Source organism: Meles meles, chromosome 4 (assembly GCF_922984935.1).
Source record: "Meles meles chromosome 4, mMelMel3.1 paternal haplotype, whole genome shotgun sequence".
NCBI classification, from domain to species: Eukaryota; Metazoa; Chordata; class Mammalia; order Carnivora; family Mustelidae; genus Meles; species Meles meles.
In genome coordinates, this window is record NC_060069.1 from 9503437 (window position 1) to 9528269 (window position 24833).

The 24833-nt window shown below is 38.5% G+C and overlaps 1 protein-coding gene across 2 annotated transcripts in view; it reads left to right on the forward strand.

The window, feature by feature from the left end:
* The window catches only part of CPNE4 (copine 4), a 505564-nt gene that overhangs the window by 363183 nt on the left and 117548 nt on the right, over positions 1-24833 (forward strand). For both annotated transcript variants that reach the window (XM_046001314.1, XM_046001315.1), the window contains exons 5-7: positions 5482-5556; positions 14770-14853; positions 17910-17999. In XM_046001314.1, coding sequence (XP_045857270.1) covers positions 5482-5556; positions 14770-14853; positions 17910-17999 — 249 coding nt within the window. The remainder of the gene's footprint in view (positions 1-5481; positions 5557-14769; positions 14854-17909; positions 18000-24833) is intronic.

Below are 24833 nucleotides of genomic sequence, written 5' to 3' on the forward strand. Positions count from 1 at the left end.
GTAAGAGTAAGAAAAATAGGAAGCACAAAAACAAACAAACAAACAAAATTAAGCTTATCTATAAAAATTGTTCAAGAGAAGCACAAAATAAAAGGCTGTAAGATATGATACCAAGTATCTGAAACATAAAGGGGAGAAAAGTAAAGAATGAGTTCAGAATTAAGTAACCATCAACTTAACATAGACTGCTATAAGCAGAAGACATTATATATAAACTGAATGGTAACCACAAATCAAAAAACAGTAATAGATGTGCATAAAATGAAGAATAAAGAATCTAAATAGTTTACTAAAGAAAGTTAACTAATTATGAGAGAAAACAACAAGGGAAGAAAGGAACAGAGAAGAACTACAAAAGCAACCATAAAATAAGTAACAAAATGGTAATAAATACACACATATCAGTACTTACTTTGAATGTAAATGAACTAAATGCTCCAGTCAAAACACATAAGATGATGGAGGAGATGTAAAAAAATAAAAGACCCATAATAGGCTGACTGTAAGAAATTTATTTCAGATCTAAGGACACATACACACTGAAAGTGAAGGGATAGAGAAACTATCATTCAAATGGAAATAAAATGAAAGCCAAAGTTACAGTACTTATATTGGACAAAACAGACATTAAAACAAAGGCTGTAACAAATAAGGGTACTATATAATCATAAACAGTACAATCCAACAGGAAGATATAAAAATTGTAAATATGTATGCACCTAAATACATAAAGCAGTTAATAACAGACATAAAGGAACTAATCAATAGTAATACAATAATAGTAGGGGATTTTAACACCCTACGTACTTCAATGGATAGATCATCTAAACAGAAAATTAAAGAAACAGTGGCTTGAATGACACACTGGACAAAATGGATTTAACAGACATATTCAGAACGTTCCATCCTAAAATAGCAGAATATGCATTCTTTTCAGGTACATACGGACCATACTTCAGAACAGATAGCATATTAGGCCACAAAACAAGTCTCAACATGTTCAAAAAGATGGGCATCATACCATCTTTTCTGAAACTAGAAATCAACCACAAGAAAAAACATGAAAAGCACACAAATACACAGAGGTTAAATAATATGCTAGTAAACAATGAATGGGCCAACCAAGAAATCAAAGACAAAGTAAAAAAATACATGGAGATAAATGAAGTTGAAAATAAAGTGGTCTAACATCTGTGGGATACAGTAAAGGCTGTTCTAAGAGGGACGTTTATAGCAATATAGGCCCACCTTAAGAAATAAGAAAAGTCCCAAATAAACAACCTACCTTATAGGTAAAGGAACTAGAAAAACGATAACAAACAAAACCCAAAACCAGTAAAAGGAAGGAAATCATAAAGATTAGAGCAGAAACAAACAAGATAGGAACTAAAAGAAAAAAAAAATAGAACAGAGCAATGAAACCAGAAGCTGGTTCTTTATAAAATCAGTAAAATTGATAATATTTTAGCCAGACTTTAGACTTATAAATAAAACAAGAAAGGGGAGAAATAATAACTGAGATTACAGAAATACACAATTGTAACAGGATATTATGAAAAATTCTATCCAGCAAATAGGACAACCTAGTAGAAATGGATAAATTCCTAGAAACATATAACCTCCCAAAATTGAATCAGGAAGAAAGAGAAAATTTGAACAGAGCAATTACCAGCAATGAAATTGAATCAGCAATGAAAGAACTCCCAGCAAACAGAAGTCCAGGGCCAGACGACTTCACAGGTGAATTCTACCAAACATTTAAAGAAGAGTTAATACCTATTCTTCTCAAACTATTCCAAAAAATAGAAGAAGGGAAACTTCCTAATTCATTCTATAAAGCCATTATTACACTGATACCAAAACCAGATAACAGAGGACTACAAGGCCAGTTTCTCTGATGAATGTAGTGCCAAAAATCCTCAACAAAATACTAGCAAACAGAATCTAACAATACATTTAAAGAATCATTCACCATGATCAGGCGGGATTTATTCCTGAGATGCAAGCGTGACTCAGTATTTGCAAATCAATATGATACATTACATAAATAAAAGAAGGGATAAAAATCATATGATCATATTAATAGATGCCAAAAATACACTTGACAAATTATAACATCCATTCATGATTAAATCCCTCAAAAAATAGTATCAGAGGAAACATACTTCACATAATATATGAAAAACCCACAGCTAACATTATACTCAATGGTGAAAAATTGAGAGCATTTTCTCTAAGATCAGGAACAAGATGGAGACATCCATTCTCACCACTATTATTTGACATAGTGCTTGACTTCCTAGCCATATCATCAAACAAGAGGAATGAAAGAAAGTCATCCAAATTGGTAGGGAAGAAGTAACTTTCCCTATTTGCAGATGACATGATACTACATAAAGAAAACTCTAAACACTCCACCAAAAAAACTACTAGAACTGGGGCTCCTGGATGGCTCAGTCAATTAAGAATCTATGTTTGGCTCAGGTCATGATCCCAGGGTGCTGGAATCGAGCCCCATCATACTCTCTGCTCATTGGAGAGCCTGCTTCTCCCTCTGCCTCTACCTGCCATTTCCCCTGCTTGTGCATGTGTGCTCTTTCTCTGTCGAATACATAAATAAAAATCTTAAAAAAAAAACCTTACTAGAACTGATAAATGAATTTAGTAAGGTTGCGGGATACAAAATCAACATACAAAAATCCATGGCATTTTTATATACTAATAATGAAACGACAGAAAGAGAAATTAATAAAGCAATCTCATTTACTATTGCACCAAAGAAAATTAAATACCTAGGAAAAATTTAACCAAGGAAGTGAAAGACCTCCCCTCTGAAAATCATGAAAGATGTTAAAGATGACACAAACAAGTGGAAAGACACTCCATGCTCATGGTTTGGAAAAACAAATACTGTTAAAGTGTCCATACTACTTAAAGTAATCTGCACATTCAACACACTTCTTATCAAAATACCAATAACATTTTTCACAGAACTAGAATAGACAATCTTAAAATTTGTATGGAACTACAGAGGACTCCAAATAGCCAAAACAGTCTTGAAAAAGAAAAACAAAGCTGGAGGTATCACAATTCCAGATTTCAATTTGTACAGTGAAGTTGTAATAATCAAAACAGTATGGGACTGGCACAAAAATAGGCATATAGTTCAGCGGAATAGAATAGAAAGACCAGAAGTAAATCCACGTCTGTATATATGGTCAACTCATCTTTGACAAAGGAGGAAAGAATATGCAGTGGGGAAAAAGACAGCTTCTCCAACAACTGGTGTTGGGAAACTGGATGGCTAAATGTAAAAGAATGAAACTGGACCACTGGTTACACTATGCACAAAGATAAACTCAAAATGGATTAAGAACCTAAATGTGAGACCTAAACCTATAAAAATCCTAGAAGAGAGCATAGGAAGTATGCTCTGGCATTGGAACATAGCAATTCTCTGGCACTGGACTATAGCAACTTTTTTCTAGATATGTCTCCTGAGGCAAGGGGAACAAAAGCAAAAATAAACTGGGGGCTTCATCAAAATTAAAAGTTTCTGCACAGCAAAGTAAGTGATCAACAAAACTTAAAGACACCTACTGAATGGGGAAAGATATTTGCAAATGACATTTCTGATGAAGCCTTGGTGTCCAAAATATATAAAGAACTTACACAACTCCACATCCCAATAATAAATAATCCAATTAAAAATGGGCAGAAAACACTTCTCTGAAGAAGACATCCAGATGGCCAACAGACATATGAAAAGATGCTCAGTGTCACTCATCAGGGAGATACAAATCAAAGCTACAATGAGACATCACCTCACCTGTCAGAATGGCTAACCCCCAAAACATATGAAACAATAAGTGTTGGTGAGGATGTGGCGAAAAAGGAACCCTGTTACACTGTTGGTATAAATGCAAACTAGTGCAACCACTGTGCAAAACAGTGTGCAGTTTCCTCAAAAAGTTAACGTTAGAACTGCTCTATGATCTAGTAATTGCACTATCAGGTATTTACCCAAAGAATACAAAAACACTAATTTGAAGGGATACATGAACCCCCATGTTATTGCAGCATTATATACAATAGCAAAATTATGGAAGCAGCCCAAGGGTCCATGGATAAATGAATGGATAAAGAAGAGGTGATTGTGTGTGTGTGTGTGTGTGTGTGCCTGGAATATTATTCAGCCATAAAGAACACTGAAATCTTGCCATTGGCAACGACATGGATGGAGCTACAGAGTATTATGCTAAGTGAAATTAGCCAGTCAGAGAAAGACAAATACCATATGATCTCACTCATATGTGGAATTTAAGAAACAAAACAAAGGAAAAGATTTTTTAAAAGTAGAGTGAGAGACAAACCAAGCATAGACTTTTTACTATAGGGAACAAACTGATGATTAGTGGGGCGGGGGGGGGGGGGGTTGAAATGGCACATGGAGATTAAGGAGTACAGTTAAACCATGATGAGCACTGAGTAATGTATAGAATTGTATTGCTATATTGTACTCCTGAAACAGATACAATACTGTATACAATACAGATACAAAACAGATACAATACTGTATTTCCACTAACTGGAATTTTTTTAAAAATTAATGAAAAAGTAATTACATGTAGCTAGCAGCCACTATTGGACAGTGCAGATTACAGAACATTTCTGTCATCACATAATGTTCAGTTGGGCAATACTGCAAGTATTTCTAAATAAAACCTTAAAATTTCGAATAAAACTCCAGTATTTAAAACTTTGGCATCTCATTTTAGAGCCCTTGAGAAGGTTAGAGAAAGTGGTCTGAGCATTGCCTAGACAAAATTTTTTAAAAAGTAGAAAAATGTACCAGGAAAATCTGAATTGCTTGGTGATGTGGGGGGGTAAGTTGCCAGGCATCAAACCTCCTGAAGTCCTTTGAACATTCCTTTTTAACTTGAAAGTGACTGATTCTTTCTTTTTTTTTTTTTTTAAGTTAAGGTCATTTTTAAGGGAAAAATTCAAAAAGATTCCCTGTGGTGTAAGATATGACCACTCTCACAAGCACTTACCTGAGTTTATTGCTTGGGTATTTTAAATGATGCATTCCTATCAAGCTTTTTCTTTTTTTACTTCCATGTTCAATCCATACAAATGGTTCAAAGAGTCTATGAAGACTCCATTGGTACTCTAAAAAGCCATGGATCCAAAGGCTTACTCCCAAAGCACACAAACCCAGAGAAGCTTTGGGATGGTGAACCCCAGTTTGAGATTTGCCTTTGGCCTTTGTTCTTTCCCAGAAGAACAACACCTCATCTTGCCACCTTTCCTCTAAGACATCTTGGAGATTTTGCTCCTCTACATATCCCAGAAAAATTTAATCTCCTTCTTCATTTTAAATATTTAAATGCTTCTCTTAATCTTGGGTCCTTGGATCAGAAAATGACTTCAAAATCTTCTGGAAAACACTTCAAAATGTGTGCAAATCTTTTCCTTTAGGTGATTGCGGAAGAATTATCTGGCAATGATGACTACGTTGAACTTGCATTCAATGCGCGGAAATTGGATGACAAGGTAAAGTGTTTGGCATTAACCTTACTGAAGGAAGTAATAAAGCTAGCACACAAAGTTTAATCAGATTTCACCCTGCAGCTGTTTTTTCCCTTTCAATCCACATTATTAAACAGATCAAAGATTTCAGAGAGGTCTCCAAACTAAGACTTTCCCCAAGTTAAGAACCAGTTGATGAGAAGGGGGAGGGACTATAATTAAAAGAAGCCAATTTTGTTACACCAAGGCTTCATTTGTTCCCAGATGCCCAGGTCAATGTGCACAGGTAAATATGGTTGAACCCTATTGCTAGGGACATTTCATAAGAAAACAGAGGACATGAAAGAGAGAAGTGACGTTTATGAAGCACCTATATTTTCCAAGCACAAGGTTAAGAGCTTTTCATGCATTATCACATTTAATCATTCTTATAACTCCCACGTAGCAGGCATTACTCACTTTGTTTTGCAGATGAGGAAACAAATTCAAAGATGAAGTAACTTGTGTAAAGTCGCTCCATGTAGTAGTCCGGATAATCCCAGAAACAGGATTAAATATGCAAGGATTTTATTAGAAACATAGGGAGGAAATCTGCAGATTGCAATGCAGGTCTGACCGTGAGTAAAGGAGAGAGGAAGAAAAGGGTGGGCGGCAGTGTCCTGGAATGCCATCCAGTCTAAGGAAGCTTAAACAAGGCCATCAGGGAGTCCTAGGGTCAATATTGGCCAGCAGGGAAGTCTTGTTTCCCCCGTGCCTGCCTTAACGTCCCCTACACATGCAGGTACTAGCTGGGAGAGGCCCACCAGAAGCCTGGCCTCAGTGCAAGTATGGAAAATAAGGGATGTATTTCAGGGCACAGCAGCTAGGGCCCTTGGTCAGTTACACTCCCTGTAATGGGAGGTTTCTAAGGCAGTTTTCTTGGCTACCATATCCTGCTAATAAGTGGTTAAAACCAAGGATTCATTTCCATGTCCATTCCAGGGGACTCGGATTCCCATCTGTATTCTCTCTCTTATATCTGACAACTTCCACCCACCACAGGCCATGTCAGTCTTACCTATACAGAAGTTCCTCAGTTTCCACCCATTAAAAAAGGGGAGGTGTGTCCTTTCCAACCTCACCATATATTTATGATTTCCCTCCAACCGTATCCTTAAGTCAAAAACACATCACATTAATAAATGTATTTACAAAGGATTCTATTTTCCTAGAACACAACTAGAGAACCTGGGATTTGGGGAGGTGGTACCACTTTTTAAATTGCGGACAGGCATTAGGCTGAAAAAGGTAAAGCGATGCATCAGGCAGGTCCCTAAAGTTTTAGGCGGCTGTTTATAGCCTGGAGTATCACCTTCATTTTCACCTATGAACAGTACTCAGACCATTTCTATGTTCATTAATTCATTCTTTTATTTGTTCATTCATTCTTTATTCATCGTTCATTTACCAAACCTTTGTTGCATGCTTGTTATGCATCAGGTGGTGGGGTAAAGACATGCTTTAAACCATTCTCACAGCTACAACCTATAATTCATTGCCTAACTAAATGAAATACAAAATTAAACTACAAAATATATAATGTTATTATAGCCATGATGGGAGTGATAATTGATGTATAACTGCTGTCTGGAGAAGGTTAATTCATCCTGCCTGGGGACATCAGGAAAGACTTTATCCTTATGAATGAATGTGGATTTTTTGGTGTCCTGAGTAGATTATGTGAAACTTTCATGAACTGTTACCTTTTGCCATTAGTGTGAGCTAGGTGCTGGGAACGGTGGTGTGCACCGATGTCAGTCGGATGTTAGCTTTTACTCCTCACTTCCTGATGGCTGTTATGTTTTTTGCTCCCCCATCATCTCTCCAAGTTTTAGAATAACTCACCAAACTCCTTTATAGTATCTTTCCTGGTGCCATTATAAGCCATTGGGTCAGTGTGTGGCAGTTTTAAGCTGCTCAGCTAATGGCTTATAATGGCTTCTTTCTACTTAACAGTCTCTTAAGCACTTCTAATCTGCCCTCTAACTGACTTCTGTTATAGTGCAAGAGGACTATAGGTGTTTGTTAGAGGGCCCATTAGCTCTGATGTGTTTGAACAATTTCCCTTCATTCCAATGAGTACTTGCTCAAAAAGCTGAAAAAGCCTCACGCAGCACTTAATATGGTTCTAGTTGGCCATTCCCACCTTTGTCTGGGATGATTATCCAAGGACCTTGTCAGTGCTAAGCATCACCACCCCAAAGCTGTAGACTCCAGGTCATTCATAATGTGGGTATCTTGCCCAGTCTCCTTGGTAATCCAGAGAAGAGCAGGTCCTGTTCAGCACAAAGCAGAGGCCATTGTTCCTTTTTGGACCGAAAGGTGAATGGTCTCAGGTGGAAAAAGGGAAGAGTAGCATTAAGGAGCAAGATGATACCATGGAGATCACCTCAAACAACCTCTTGAGGAAACCAAGGCTCAGCAAGGTCTGATGATTTACTCAGATACTACTACTGCTGATAATACTGGTTAATAGATAGTACTGGTTATCCATTGCTGCATAGGAAACCATCTCAACACCTAGTGACTTAAGAAATGGAAGCAAGTTTCCATGAGGCAAATTTTTCTGCTTCTTATGATGTTGACAGAAGTCACTCAGTGATACCCAGCTGGGGAGGACCTTGTCTGGAGAGTTCAGTCTAGCTTTGTTCACATTCCTGGCACATGGGATGGCTGAAAGGCTGGGGTCAGCTGAGGTGGTCATACATAGTGGTCTTGGGTTAGTCCCATTTCCCACACAGTGGCTGGCTTTTCCCAGAGAAAGCAACCTGAAAGAAAAGAGAAACTGTGTGGCCGGTTCTTACCTAGCCTTGGAAGTTATGGAGCATCAATTCTGCTGCATTGTGTTAGTTACATGTTAAGTCATAGGGCCAGCCCAGAGTCAAGGAGAGAGGAGTTAGATTCTACACCTTGATGGGGGAGTGGCAAATTCATATTCCAGAAAAGCATGTGGACAGTGGACGTGGTGGTGGCCATCTTTGGAAAATGCAATTTGCCAGATTTTTTTGTGATAGGTTCAGAATCAGAATAAGATAGTACAATTATTTCATGTCACAGCTGGAAAAATAGTCCCGAGTTTATTAAGGAGGACCCTTTTTAGCTTTGAGCATTCAATGGTATTGTAGCTACCTACATGTTAGCAGTTGAACTTGTATCTATTAATTGAGAAAATATATCATGACTAAAAGTGACTGAGACAAAGGTCTTAATTTAATTTTTTTTTCATTAGTGTCATGAGATTAATTTCTGTATACATTGGAAAACTTTCAGTGTAAATATGTGGGGAAAATACATCATATCCAATTCAGACAATGGTTATAGGACATCAGGATCCCCAGTTGCCTTGTTATCATTCTGGTAATCTTTAGATATCCAAATATGTCAGGTAGAAAGCCTCTGGTCTAATGCAACTGCCTTCTTTAACAGATGAGAACACTGAGTTTCAGAAATGTGAAATGACTTACCCAAGGATACACACACACACACCATCAGTGAGAGAAGGGGACTTAACCAGGTTGCCTAACCAAAATCTAAATTTTTCTTCAGGGCAAGGGGTTAATGAATACATGTTGAATTGGTCTCTAGATATTGAGGCCTTGGTAATGTTCCCATGGATCTCAGGAAAATAGGAAGCCAGGGAGGAAGGAGGTGAAGGTTTGCCCTAGGTAGCAGTCCTCCAAGTGTTGCCCAAGGTCCCAAGACCCTTTCAGGGGACTACATGAGGTCAAAAGTTTTTTCATAATAACACCAAGATATTATTTTCTTTTTTCACTCTCATTTTCTTAGTGTAAAATGGTTTTCTGAAACTGGCATGATGCCTAATATCACAGCAGATTAAATGCAGAAACAGATATGAGAATCCTGCTGCCTTCTATTAAGTCATTAAGTTATTAAACTGATTTGCAAAAATGTAAAGGAACGTCATTTTTCTGGATACTTTTTTAAATTTGGAAAAGGCAGTTGTCTTCCATTAAAATGCTATTTTTATTATGACGTGTAGTGGGTTTGTTTTTATATTTTTAAAATGATATAACAAGTGTTTTTTAAATTTCATTTTTAGTTTATAATAGAGTAAATACTGATAGATAAAATCTATATAAACAAAAAATCCCTGGGCTCCTCAATAATGTTTAAGAGCATAAAGGAGTTTTAAGACCAGAGTTTGAGAACTACTGTGGTAGGCTATACCAGGGGAGCACTTAGTACCTTGAAAACCATAGTGAGAGAGAAATACCCACTTTCTCTTGATAGGAATAGTCATTTTTAAAGTTAAAAATGTTGTCAGCAGACCAACAGCCTTCTACCTAAGATGGAAATCCAGAGTCCTTGAAATCTTCAAGGACTTCAGTGGCAGGCACAAATAAAATAGATTAGTTTTGCAAGAAATAACTTATTTATCTAATGTTAATGCAATTCCCTTAATGGAGAGGTGGACTTTCTAATTTCTAAAAGCACATTTGTTACATTAGCAGCTAGTTGGCAATTAATCTAAGAAGTAAGTAGAGATATGACTGTAATCACTTTAGAACATTCAAGCTAACAGAGTATTCTTTGTCCTCTCTTTCCTGAAAAAGTATTCATGTTGGTATGCTGGAAGGGATTCTCACACTGGTGGTCACCACATCTGTAGTAGTATCATTATAAAGTACATTCTTAGTGTTCCCACAATGCTAGATTGATGGGGTACTGTATAAACAAACAAATAAGACTCCAAAGCCGAGGTCAGCAAACTTTTTCTATAAATGGCCAGATGGTAAATATTTTAGACTTAGCAGGCCATATAGTCTCTGTCCCAGCTACTCAGCTCTGTCTTTGGAGCATGAAAACAACCATAGGCAATACATAAATGAATGAGTGTGGCAGTGTTCCAATAAAACTTTATTCGTAAAAACAAGCAGTGAGCAGGATTTAGGCCGCATACCATAGTTTCCAACCCCTGTTCCAAAGCAATGTTAAATCCCTACCAGCTAGGCTATGATTTTACTATGTTCAAGTATGCTTGCCTAAAAACTAATCTAACCTGAGTTGATGATAGCAAGTTACAATTAATGAGCATCTGCAGTGTACGAGGTGGCAGGCATCTAACTTGCATGATCCCCAAAATTCAAAACCATATTCCCAAAGGTGGAAATTATTATTTGCATTTTACAGATGAAGCATAGTAAGTTTAAATAAACAGTTTGCCCAAAGTCACAAGAGTCGGAAGCTACAGGGTTTGGTTTGGATCCCAAATCTTTCAGATAATCTTTTCTTATTCCAGTGTTTCGTTTTTAAGATCACTGCCATAGAAATGCACTGCTTCCCTTTCTATTCCAAACCTCAGCTGATTGCTTATTGTCCTCTTGCATGACTAAATTTCTTTCATATCGTGATATGGCCTCCAATTTATTAAAAATTTCACCATAGCAAAACTTCAGTAAAATGCCTGTGTCATTAATGTTGCTTGTACTGAGCTGTCCCAAGGGCCATCTTAATGCTGAGAGTCAACCAAAAACAACCAAAAATTCCATACATATATGTACATATACACATACATACATATATGTGTCCCATAGCCATACAATCAGACCAGAGTTGTGTTTTTAAACTACAAATTTCTGAGTGTACATGTAAGATTTTTGAGCTGCTTATGAATTGTTTTATTCCCAACAATCAGATGCCTTCTTAGTCGTAATTATCCCTGATAGCTTTACAAAGCGTCCTCATACATTGTCTCTTTTTTGATAATAATCAAGGCAGCAACACTTTTTGAGTGCTTATCATTGCCGGGTACTAGACTCCACACACGGCACAGATCACCTCCTTTAATTCTTCCACAATGTCAGGAGGCAAAAGGTGACATTCTCTCCAAACACCAGCCAGGAAACGGAGGCTTGAGGAGATTAAATATCTTGCCCCAAATCATGCAGATTGCATACAGTGGAGTCAGGTTTGAAAGCCGTTCTAAAGGCAGTGCGCCCATATTAGATTTTCAGTTCCTTCAGGGCAGAGCTCATATCTGATCTTTCCTTCTTATGTCCTCCTGACAACATCTCTGTGCTAAGCCTAAATAGTATTTAAAATGAATATAAAATAAAATAGAAGAAGCCCTGAAATATATTACCAGGAGGAAAAAAAAGTATTAAAATGTATGTAAAGTATGATTACAAATATATTTTTAAAAGAAAGAAAAGAAAATTATGTCTCGATTCCAGAAAAGTATCTACCAGAATGATATTGATAGTTGTGGAATTATGGGTACGAGTATGGGCTGTTTTTTTCCTTCTCTTTTTCTATATATTCTATTTTTATATAAAAATAATAACAAAAGTTCAAAATTATCAATGAAAGGAAAAAGAAAAATAATGATAGAGTCTTCCAGTGTGGTCAGCAATTTTAAGTGCAATTCACCAACGTGTTCCCTGAGGGAGCAATCATTTATTTAAGGAGACAAAGCCTGAAGCTCCTGGGGAGGAGTCCAAGGGCATCTAGGAGCAAGCTAATGTGGTTCACATCTTTTAACAAAGGGAGTTAAGAGGGAGGTTCCAATTTTTTTTTCACTTTTTTTTTAAATTTCTTTTCAGCGTAACAGTATTCATTGTTTTTGCACCACACCCAATGCTCCATGCAATACGTGCCCTCCCTATTACCCACCACCTGGTTCCCCAACCTCCCATCCCCCGCCCCTTCAAAACCCAATTTTTTTTTATTTCTTTATTTTCAGCGTAACAGTGTTCATTGCTTTTGCACTACACCCAGTGCTCCATGCAATACGTGCCCTCCCCATTACCCACCACCTGGTTCCTCAACCTCCCACCCCCCTCACCCCTTCAAAGCCCAATTTTTTAAGACGAGTGTTGAAGCAGAGATAAGGGGGGTAGGGCGTGTATGTCTTGAGTAAATGTGTAAGAGGTAGGAATCTGCTAGCAGTATGTCTGCTAGAAAAGGGCCTTTTTGGTGGATGGACAAGTTTTGCAGGACAGACTTACTGATAAAAACACTCACTGTGGGTTTTTGACAAGATGAAGGCTGTGGTAATTTGGTACCTTCAAAAATAAGAGTGGAAAGATATATTCCAGACTCTGGGTATTGTGGCTCGTGGTGTTTAGCTCTAGGTAGGGTGGGAGAAACACAGAGGGGGATAGATAGATCTACCTCCCATCTTTTTTCTTTCTAAGGTGCCCTACGAAGTTTCTACGCTGATATTCTTTTTACATATATATAATATATTATTTTTAAGTAATCTTTACACCCAAGTCACATGCTCTGCTGACTAAGCCAGTCAGGCACCCCTGACTGATATTCTTTACCCTATATAGAGAGCCAGTTATATTTTTTCTGCTCAAAATCCATCGTTGGTTGCCAGCTCCCAAGGCATGTGCAAAGCCTTTAGTTAAGCATATAAGGGCCTTCATATCATGGAGCTGACTTTGCCGGAACTGTCTCAAACCCTTCCCCTACACATCCTTAGGTTGCAGTGGAATTAACCTGCCTCAGGTGCCCCTCTGTTTACTCTTTCACACCTTCACGCAGTCTGTTTCCTGCCTAGAAATACCCTCCTCACAACCATATTTTCCAGCACAAATCCCTCAACTCTCTCTCTCTTGTCTATTGTTCATTCATTCATTCATTCTTAGCCTTGGGTTATATTTATTTGTGTACTTGTCTTACCACCACACCAGATGGTACCTTTGGAGGATTGAGACCAAATTTTATCCTTCTTTATATAGTAACATCGAGCACAAGACTCTATTATGATCAGCATATTTCCTAAGAATATTTTGTTGAGCTGAAGATTGGGATGACTATGGGCTTCATTTTGCTTAGCTGCAGGCTAGAATTCTGGGGCGGGGGGGAATCACCTGATAAAATACATAATAAGAGTGTCGTAACTAAGGCTGCCGCTCAGATAGCCTCCTATTCTATACCAGGTCTTCGTGTCATTCATTCATTTAGAAATGTATCCCTTCATACACTCAGTAAACACTATGTACCACTAAAGCCTAGACCTTATGGAAGATGAGGAAATGGTAGAGATACAAAAGAAAATCAGACATAATTCCTCCTTTCTGAAATTTTATAATCCATTGGAATAAAAAATAAGTTTAAAGAAAGATATGGTTATGATTATTTCCAGTCATGAAGTACCCGCTTGTTTTACACTATTCTTCCACTTAAAGTGGCTAGAAACACTGGGTAAGGTACAAGAGATATCTGTTTAGGGGTCCTAAAGCAGTCAGATTTTGAGGGGCCAAAATAGGAGAGAAATCCACTGAAGTGATTCAGACATTCTATCCAGATTCAGACATTCTATCCAGATTTTCAGGGCAATTCCTCAAGCCTGATTCATAGAACACCATGGGTAGAGAGGCTAAGAAGCCTAAGAGAAAATAGTGACTGAGAAATAAACTGAGAAGAGGCCTTTGTCATCTCATGGGCCTAGAGAAACAAAACTGAATTTCGGGGATACTGAGAGCGCTATGGTTCAAGATTCATGAACCAGAAAAACAGTCTCAGTGTCTTTTCCTCCTGAGGCAATCACTAATTAGCAAATAGCAGCACAAAGAGGAGAAAAAAAAACCTGAGCCAAGAGATTACGGAGATAAACAAAGCCTTTGAGAGTCTCACAAAAATTAGCATTGAGAGCATGTCAAGGAAAAACAGCCCTTAGGAACACAAGGCCTTTCAGTTAGAGCCGTGTAAAGACAATATTGAAAGAATAGATGAATCAAAAACATATCGTGACTTTAAAGATTTTTGGAGAAACCAATCTTGAAATAGCTCAGTCCTAATCGGATTTAGGTAACTGCCCCCATTCTAATGCTTGTCAGAAGCTAAAGACTCACCTGAAGCGTTTATAATCTTTCTTACACAGTGTCTGGTATACCAAGGGGCAGAATCAAGAAACAGAAAATAAAAACAGATCCACAGGTGACCCAGATATTGTCATCATCAGACAGAGCCTTTAACAATAACTATAATTAATATTTTAAGACAACAGATATGTTGCTTTTCAAACAAGATCATTGGAATTGATCTTTGAAGAATTCTTTAGATTTTACTCAACCAAGAATATACTTCTCAAAGAACTTGAATTTCAGATGCAGCTCATTCTAGCCAAGAACAAAGAAGGGAAGGTCAAATCCAGTGGCATTTGCTTCAAGGCAAGATCAAATATGTGTAGGTGGGGAATAACTGATTTTTGTTTATCTATTTTAGGATTTCTTCAGTAAATCTGACCCATTTCTGGAAATTTTTCGTATGAATGATGATGCAACCCAGCAGCTTGTACATCGAACTGAGGTGAGAAGAGTCATCTTCAGCTATGCCATCTCATCTCCTAAAATAATAAACTGACCTGTTTCTAGAAACCCCTTGCATTTCTTGATGTCCGTAGCTATGCACTCAGACTTGAATTCTTCATTGTCTTTAAAAGGACTCTCTGCCTCATGTAGCTTTTTAAATTCTCAATTTAGATATTAGAAGACCCTCTCTCACCCCAATTTTCCATTGTTGACCTTCAATACAGACAGCAATTTATTAATAGTAAGAATATGAATGTTAGCTAAGATTTAATGAGTGATTAGGCGCCAAGCATTGTGCTAAGTGATTTATATGCATTATTTTATTTACTTCTCACAACAATTCCTTGACATGTTTATTATTACCCCCATTTTATAGTTGATTAACTGAACCTTTGGGAAATCAAATGACTTTCCAAGTTCTCATAGTTAGCAGGGGGTAGAGCAGAGGTTTGAACCGAGTTTGTTTGTCCTGAGCTTCACTATAATTTGGGAAGCCGATCTGCCTCCCCAGTAAAAAGTTTGTACACTAGGCTGATGTGAAGCCTATCAAATGAACAGCTGAACCTGTCTCAGCTGCCACTTGATCTAGCTGCATCTCTTTCTCGAGCCCCCTCTTCCTTCTCCCTGGTGCTCTGAACCTTATCCCTTATTACCCCCACCCACCACCCAGTACCACACACCCATTCAACAAACAACTCCAATCTCCACTTTTTATTTTATTGACAAGTTAGTCAAAGAGAGTCTGTGGGGTTGAGAAGTACGTTGGTAAGGAGATGTGGGGTGATTGTGATGAATGACAGAGCTGAGAGAAGACTGTTGCACACACACACACACACACACACAATGGTGGAGTAAAGGAAGAAGAAACCGTCATGATTTTCATAGGGTGATAGTGGGGTACCATGTTCCCACTACCTCACATTAGAAATCCATTTCCATTTTCCTGAAGTAATAGAGTTGCAAGTAGCATTAGGGGAACTTTTTGTGTCATATTTAAGGTAAACAAGAATTAAATAGTCTTGAATAGGCAACATCTGTGGCTATCATCTGGTAGGTAGTTGGCATTTAATCAAATGTATTAACAAAAGAATGGATAATGGAAGGAGTTGAGTATAGGTGGTAGGTCTACTGTATGTTATAGTACAATGTGGTTATCTGGAATTCAATCCCTGGGGAGTAGATTGAGGTGCAGTAGTTTCCCTGAGTGGCACCTAATTGCTACCACGAAACAGAGTCTTTTTCACACATACAGATTCCGTTGGTGACAGACTTCTTCCAGGAAAAGTAAATAAACTTTGGTGAGAATTAGAAGTGGTGTGTCCATTCGTGCTTTTGCTCCAGTCAGTGAGTGAGGACTTTAATGTGCAGACAGAAGGGAGATGGGGATTGTATTATTAGATTTCTCTCACAAGATCCCTCTCTCCTCTTCCTGACAGCAGTCCTTTTCTCATTATTGGTATTGGTAAATTCTCCTGTTCTCAAGAATCTCTAGAACTCCTCCCATACCTCATTGCTGAGGGGCTTCTGAAGTCTCACAAGAAATGTGATTGTAAGGTTTACCAATGAGTCAGCAACATGGCATCGATTTTTTTCCTCTTTCTTATTTAACAGATATGAAATAAATACTAGACACTACCGTTCTCTTGGGGGAAGTACACACACACACACACACACACACACACACACACACACACACTCGGATTCTAATTTCATAGGAAATTTCTAGTTGAAACTTTGATCTGCTATTGAGTTTTTCAAAACTGTTGCAATGAAATATCATCACTTCTTAGTGTTTTTATATAAAGGAGAGAACTTTAAATTAACCCAAACACTTTTACCTAACTTTTCTTCTCACTATCACTTTGATCATCCCCAGGGTATCGGAGCACAAGACAAAGCCCCACAGGAACATTATTTTTGTACTTTAATGCGTTAAAAGAAATTTAATAATGAGTCCATGATATAATCAATAATTCATAGTTATATTAAGGAATCCAGTAGAAGAGAAAATCACTTATAAAATAATTATGTTATTTGGATAGAGAATTAATTTTTTTATAATGCTAAGACTTCTGCTAACTAAAAATTTCATAGGAAGAAAAATCGATATGACAGAATTCTATTTGACTTCATTTGTATGTACCCTAGAGCAGCAGTTCTTGAATTTCATGCCTCAGAATCATATAGGGGGCCCGCCTCCAAACTTTGTGTTGTTAGGTCTGGGTGCAATCTAAAAATCGGCACTTTTGACAGGTTCCTAGGTGATGCTGATTTTCCTGCTGTTCTAAGGATCACACTTTGGAACCCCTTTCCTGAAGTACAAAGTACAATCCTAGGCACAGAGCAAGTACTAATACATTCTAAGCCCAGCTGACTTATTTGAATCATACTCATGACAGACTAAGATGACTTGTTTGGATTCTTGGGAAGGATTAATTAGTAAGCTGCTTCCAAAAGGATTCCACTCTTACAGACTTAGTTTGTGACACTGAAGATCTGAAGATCTATACTATTATACCTTCCTAGGATAGCTGGTATAAGTATGCTCCTGGGATTTTTCTTTTAGAAACTTCTCCTCTGACTTGCAGTCTGCTCTGACTCAAGGTCACAAGTTACCCAAATCACTCAATTTTTTAACAGTAGAAATGATCTGCTAACACTCTCTACACCAACCAATAGTCTTTACTTACACTGTCATAGGAATGACAGTCCTATAGAACTGGAGATCCAGAGGCAAGCCTGCCTCCTCAATCCTAGCTCCAGTTGATGTAGAAGGGGTCATCCCCAGCATCCACATGCTGGACTGTATTACTGTCATTATTTATGACACAAGGTCCAGGCCAGTGACTACAGGAGTTCTGCCCATAATGACCCACTTAATGGGAACCCTTGAAAGGTTTTCTACTCCCAGTTTTCATTAAGACATCTATTCCAGGCAATTGTCCTTTTCATAAGCACCACAATGTTTCTCAAGCAGTTTTTATGTTGAAATGTGAAAATGTCAAGCATTTCCTCCCCAACTCATCCCTCCACTCCCTCTCTTTCTTTCCTCAGGTTGTTATGAATAACTTAAGCCCAGCCTGGAAATCATTCAAAGTATCAGTCAATTCTCTATGCAGTGGAGATCCAGACCGCCGGCTGAAGGTCAGAAATCTATGTCTGAGAAATGCAATTGTTTATGTATTTAACTGTCCTCTTTCTCTTCATGTGAATGTCGACAAACCCAACATTTTCTGTACCACTTACCCAAATCTCTTAGTACCTTGATGAAAGATGCAGGGGCTATTTCTTCTGCAGGAGACACTGAAGCTCAGGAGACAGTCCAAGATAAATCCTGATTGTGTTCTGTAAAGAGGCAAATTCCATGGCTTTCCAGAGACAAACTGTGGCAATAAGTTCATGGTGCAGTTGGGAAGTATTAAAAATACAAACACTGCTGTATCAATTATCCGCTGTTCCATAACAGACAATCCAAAATTTAGTAGCTTAAAACAATAACGATGTATTTGGCCTACGAGCCTATGCAAGAGCAAGTTGAGTTAATCTAGGAGGTTCTTCTCTTGGTCTTGCTTGAACTCCTGTGTACTTACAATGTGACTTTGCTTCTGGGGTTGACTGGCTATCATCTAGAAGGACTGGGTATTTGAGCCATGTATCTTTCCTCATCCAGAAGGCTAGCTTGAAGACTTATACACAGTGAACTTAGAGTTATGAAAAGCAAGAACAGAAGCTGCAAACAAAGTCTCTTAAGGTCTAGTCACGGAACTCCTATGAGGTCATTTCCTCCATATTCTATCAGCCAGAGCGTGTCATATGTCTATCCCAGATTCAAGGAGTGAGGAAATAGACTGCCTCTTGGTGAGAAGAGCTGCCAAGTATGATGGCCAATTTTTTCAATCGACCACAAGTGCTTTTTGGGTATCATGGGAATATATACGTTGAAAGAAAAGACACATTGCGAGGGTGGCCAAAGGAAAACAAGAGGTAGAATGCCAGGAGCAGACTCCAAGAAGCATTTTTTACGGTTCGAGTTCTGACCCTCCTTCTGCTTTGGGAGTCTGGAAGCTCCATGTTATCCATGCCCCAGAGTTGATTCTACCAATTCAGGATGACTAAGTAAATTCAGTAGAGACCTAGAGACCAGTGCCTATAAACTGAAAGGCCAGTCGGTTCACGCTCAGTGAGAAACATGCCCATTGGGCAACCTCAGCATTCACATCAGCTTAATCAGGGCACTTTCTCTATGTGGGCCAGCCATCGGAAAGACAGCTCTCAGAAGGCAACTGTAATAGTTCAAGAGCAGAGCCACCCTTGCTGGATAACAGGGATGGTGAATGGCTTCAGACTTCAAAACCTGCAGCCTCTACCTCCACTATGGGAAGATAGGTCCATGAGGCAGACTAACCATTCACGTTGCTCTTTTAGGGCACCCAATCCCCTGGAAACTGTTAGATGGGCATTGCCAATGTTCGTCTTTGTAACTTTACATTGCTTTCACCCTTTTGGTCCCACAAACCTTCTTCGGATAGAATTCTTTTGATTTGACAGTGTTATCGAATTAGAATACTGTCCAGTCAGTTAGTCCCAGCTTCTTTAATGTAACCTTGTATATTTTTGCTTCATACTGTTCTGTGTAGACTCTGTACTTGAACTCTCAACAGACACACTTGCCTCCATGCTCTCAAGGAATAGCTGAGTTGTCCCAAATACCTTGTCTCTTATAAGAGCTAAGATATTTCAAGCCTCACTTGCTGTTGGGACTGTCTTTCACATCAAAGTCAGGGCTCCTGGCTGCTTGGGACTCCATGTGTCTGCTCATATGCAGAATGCCAAGAGCTTCAGCTTCGGGCCTAGGGTGGTGATTGTCGCCTGTATTCTGAGCAGCCCCCATTCCATTCCCAGCAAGATAACTGGCCCTATGTGGGACAGAAATCAAATAATATGTCCATTAGCCATAGATCAACTTTGTCATAGGGAATTATTAATCGAATAAAAGGAGAGGGTTATCTGCAATGGTGTAAATTAAAATGCAGAAAAGGAGCCCTTTATGGCCTCGTGAGTGTTCTGTATTCTGGGGTCTGTAGAAGAACAAATGGAAATAAAGGAGATAGATGATGGGTGATAGATGAGAAGGAAAGATGTAGGGGGTTGGAGAGGGAGAGGGAGTACGGGAAGAGGGAAGGATCAGGGCTTCTCAACAGCTGCACTGTTGACATTTGGATTTTGTTGTGGGGCTTGTCCTATGCATTCTATGATGTTTAGCAGCATCCCTGGCTACTAGACGCCAGCAAGACTCCACCCCCATCAGTCTTACAGCCAAAAGTCTATTCAGACATTGCTAAGTGTTTCCTAGAGGACAAAATTACTCCCGATTGAGAACCAGTGGCTTCAAACTTAGCATGCATCAGAATCACGTAGAAAACATGCTGAAATGCAGACTGCTGAACCCCGTCCTCAGAATTTCTGATACAGGAGGTCCACGGTAGGCCTGAGACTTTTACATCCTAAAAAGTTCCTGTGTGATGCTGCTGCTGGTTTCAGCCCATACTTTAAGTAAGGACCCTGATGTAGACATTTGCTTCTCTCTTTCTTTCTTTTTTTTATTTAAAGTCTTTGAGACTTTACTATTTTTGAGAGAGAGAAAGAGGGAGAGCATGAATGAGAGGGGCAGAGGGAAGGGGAGAGAAAATTCCAGCAGACTCTGTACTGAGCATGGAGCCTGACATAGGGCTTGATCTCCTGACCCTGAGATCATGACCTGAGCTGAAACCAAGAGTTGGACACTCAACCAACTGTGCCACCCAGGTGCCCTGACATTTGCTTCTTCATGACCACTTTCCCATAGCATTTTCCAGCACCCAGTCTCCCCTTTACCACCACTTTTCTGCCCAGCATTCATACCTATCTGCACTGTCCCAGGCTTCTTGGCTTTGCTACACCTTTCTGCCCAGAATGCCTTCTTCAGTCTGCTTTTCTTGAAACATGCTGCTTCCCTTTGGGTCTCTTAAATATCCCTCCATGTTCAGAAATCATTCCTCTTTCACTTCTATGAGATGCCTTCCAGTCCTCTCCACCTACCCCATTAAAATACCTCTCAAGCTGTGGGATGCCTGGGTGGTTCAGTTGGTTAAGCGTCTGCCTTCAGCTCAGGTCATGATCCCAGGGTCCTGGGATTAAACCCTGAATCAGGCTCCCTGCAGAGCCTGCTTCTCCCTGTCCCCTCCCTGTACACCCCCCCAACTTATCCTCATGTACTCTCTCTCTCTCTGACAAATAAAAAAAAAAAAATCTTAAAATAAAATACCTCTCAACTAGCTTTGAAATTTTCTGTTTACATCTCTGTCTCCTCAGTGGCTGACTTGTTCTTTCCAGTTTGCTCCTTTAGGATGAGAACCATATTTTGTTCACTGTGTGTACAGGTGTCGAGCACAGTGCTTGGCACAGAGGAGATACTGCCTTTTTGCAGAGTGAAGGGATAGAGGAGAGAGGGATGTACTGAGAGGTCAGCAGGGGTGTCTGACCTTACTGGGTAGGGGTTGGGGTGAGGTGGAGAATTGCCCACACCAGTATTTGATATACTGGAGTTTACTCGGTCACAAAACCTATATTGCACTCACTTGCTCACAGTATCCAAATGCAGCTTTTCTGAAAGGCTGGATAGACTTCCTGTATTGCCCTTTATTTGTATTCATTATTTTGTCACAAAGACCATTGTGAAATTCTCATGATGTTGTCCCTAGCCAGCTTGCCCCAAAATAAAACGGTACCATATTGGCAGGCAGCATTTCCGTCCATATGTGTGTCATTTTTCTTACCACCAAAAAAATTAGAAAGTGAATTAAAATTTGTTTAATTTTTAAAGCACTCTGTTGGGTTAGATTTTAAATCTCAGCAAAATTTTAACAATTAGGTCTTTGTCTCAAATGAGGCTTGATATCTTTGATTCTCATTTTTTCAGGACCCACATGAACACCAGGTTCAAATAACCAGCTTTTTATTTTGCTTTTTATTTATTCTGTACTGCTCCTTTGTGTAAATAATAAAAGCATTCAAAGAAGCCTTTTCAGAAACTGATGCTTTAACTTATTATGGAAATGTTCAAACATACCTAAAAGTGGAAAGATGATATGGTAACTCCCCATGCCCAGCACACAACTTCGACAATTACTGTCTCGTGGCCAATTTTCCTTCACACACACCCCTAATACCGATTTTCCCCTTCCTCTCCCCACTGGATTGCTTTGACGCAAATCCCAGACTAGGGCAAAACACATCCTTTAAGAACAGTGGCAAGGCCCAGCAGACTTTCAGGAGTCCATGAAGTTGTTTTCATTTCTTTTAAGATTAGAAAGGAAAAAATGAACTTGTAAGATTGAGTAAAATGTTTTAATTTTTTCTCACCTCAGAAAGCACTGACATTTTTAGGATTCTGAAAATTTACTATGGTGGGAGGGGGCCCATGAAGGCAAAAATGCTGCGGGCCAATGAAGGTCATGGTGTGACCCTGTCCCAGATATCATTTCACCCCAAATGCCTCAGTATGTATCTCTAAAGAGTAAGGAATCATTCTATAAGTATAACCATAAAACCATTATATAATATCTAATTATGCTATGTCTTAAGAATATTAACTAGCCTCCTTAATATCATCAAATATTCTGCCACTGTTCATGTTTGACTGATAGCCTGCCTCATTTATTAAAAAAAAAAAAATTGCCTTTTTTTTTTTCCGAATTGGGGTCTAAATAAGGTCCAAGCGTTGCATAGACCAAAATAACTCTGAAGTCTCCTTTAACCTGTTAGTTCCTTCTTTTTTTTTTTTTCCTTGTAATTTACTTATTGAAGAAACCATACTGGTTTATCCTGTGGCATGTCTCATATTCTGTGTTCCCTATAACTGAGTAGTTGGGCTTAATCAGATTTGGGATCTGTTTTCTAGCAAGAATGCTTTATAAGTGATGCATCTTTCTCAGGGTGTGAACAGTCATTGAGGAACATTGCCTACATTCTTTAGTTTGTTAAGGTTTCTAAAATGGTAACTTTCCAATTCTAACATTACTTCTTTAACTATTGTTTAATGTCTTCTTTAAAGAAAAACTTTTCCTTTAATAACTATTTCATTTCCTGAGGAATGATTCATGTGGGAAAGACAGGAAAAATGCTTTATCTTTCCTTCTTTTCAAACCAATTTTCAGAATAACAAATTATTTTTCTTGTATCCTCCATAGGTGACTAGTGAAGTCCCCAGTATTATTGTGAATTTGGGGGCACCTGGGTGGCTCAGTGGGTTAAGTGCCTGTTTTCAGCTCAGGTCATGGTCCCAGAGTCGTGGGATCAAGCCCCACCAGGGGCTCCGTGCTCCAGCAGGGAGTATGCTTCTCCCTCTCCACCACTGCTCATGCTCTCTCTCTTTCTCACACACTCTCTCTCTCAAATAAATAAAACCTTTTTTAAAAAAGAATTTATAGATTTTTTAATATATCTGAGAGTTTCTATTTCAGTTATTAGTATTCCTTTGAAATCTTGGATTGCTGCACGTTTAACCAATGAAAACTGCTTTAAGTTAACTCGAGTTCTTTTGACATGAACTTAACAGTATGTAATAGTTTCCTTGCTTCCTGGTACACATTTTAAAATTCATAAATTTTGAACTTTTAAAAACTCTTTTTCTCCATTGGATCTTAATTTCTGTGGACACTGAGTTGTATATTAAAGTCTCTTGAAATAGTTCTTCTCCATAGCCAAACCTCTACCCCATAGAACTCTCATTTTGTTTGTTCAGTTTCTCTTTCGGTTTCTACGATTTTTTTTTTTACAAACTTAATTTTGTTCTGGAACTCTGTAAAATGTTTACATGATCCTAAAGTTAAAACTACAGAATAAGTATATTCAGAAAAATGTAACTTCCTTTCCTGTCTCTATACCACTTTTTACCGACTTCTCTTACTGATAATCATTTTGTAGTGCACTTTACTACTTGGCTGAGCTAGCCGGCTCTTCCCACTTCTGTATTCCTTGTCTTTTTAAAGGTTTTCCTGGACATTTTGCTTGTTTTTTTGTTTTTTGTTTTTTCTGTCCATTTATCTTTACAAAGAACTAGTACCAAATGTGATGGTATTTTTATTTATATTGTAAAGAAAACCTCTTCAATATTGAATCTTCTATCCTAGAATATGGCATGTCTTCCCATTTGTTCAAGTCTCCTTTTATGTCTGTAGGGGTGATCAATGTTTTTCTCTTACAGGTTTCTAACATTTTTATTTCAATTTATGCCTAGTTTTTGTTTCTTTAACTCTTATAAATGGAATCTTCCATTATGCCTTCTAACCGTCATTTGTCAATATAAAGTTTATTGAATTTTGTTTGTTTTCTTTTTTTGAAAAGATTTTATTTATTTATTTGAGAGAGAGTAAGTAAATAAGAGAGAGAGAGCATAAGCAAGGGGAGGGGCAGAGGGAGAGGAAGAAGCAGGCTCCCCGCTGAGCAGGGAGCCCAATGCAAGGCTCCAATCCAGGACCCTAGGATCAAAACCTGAGCCGAAGGTAGATGCTTAACCGACTGAGCCACCCAGGTCCTCTGAATTTTGTTTCTTCTTTTAAACTGTGCTTTTATTAAGTTCTATTCCATGAAATGTGATACTAATCAATTCTTTTGATTTCATAAATACATTATTAATATCCACTATATTCTTTAGAAGGCAATGCCAGTATTCAGAAGAGATTCTACCAAACAGGGCTCTTAGAGAAGGGGTAAGAAAGCACTATCAGCAGGTATTCTTAACACATTCTTAATACCCTAACTGTACTTCAAACTATAGGAAGATATCATGACATAAAAGTCTGGAAAACCACCATATAGAGGCACCTGAATGGCTGAGTAGGTTAACTGCCTGCCTTCAGCTCAGGTCATGATCCCAGGGTCCTGGGATCCTGAGCCCTGCCTCAGGCTCCCTGCAGCAGGGAGTCTGCAGTTTCCCTC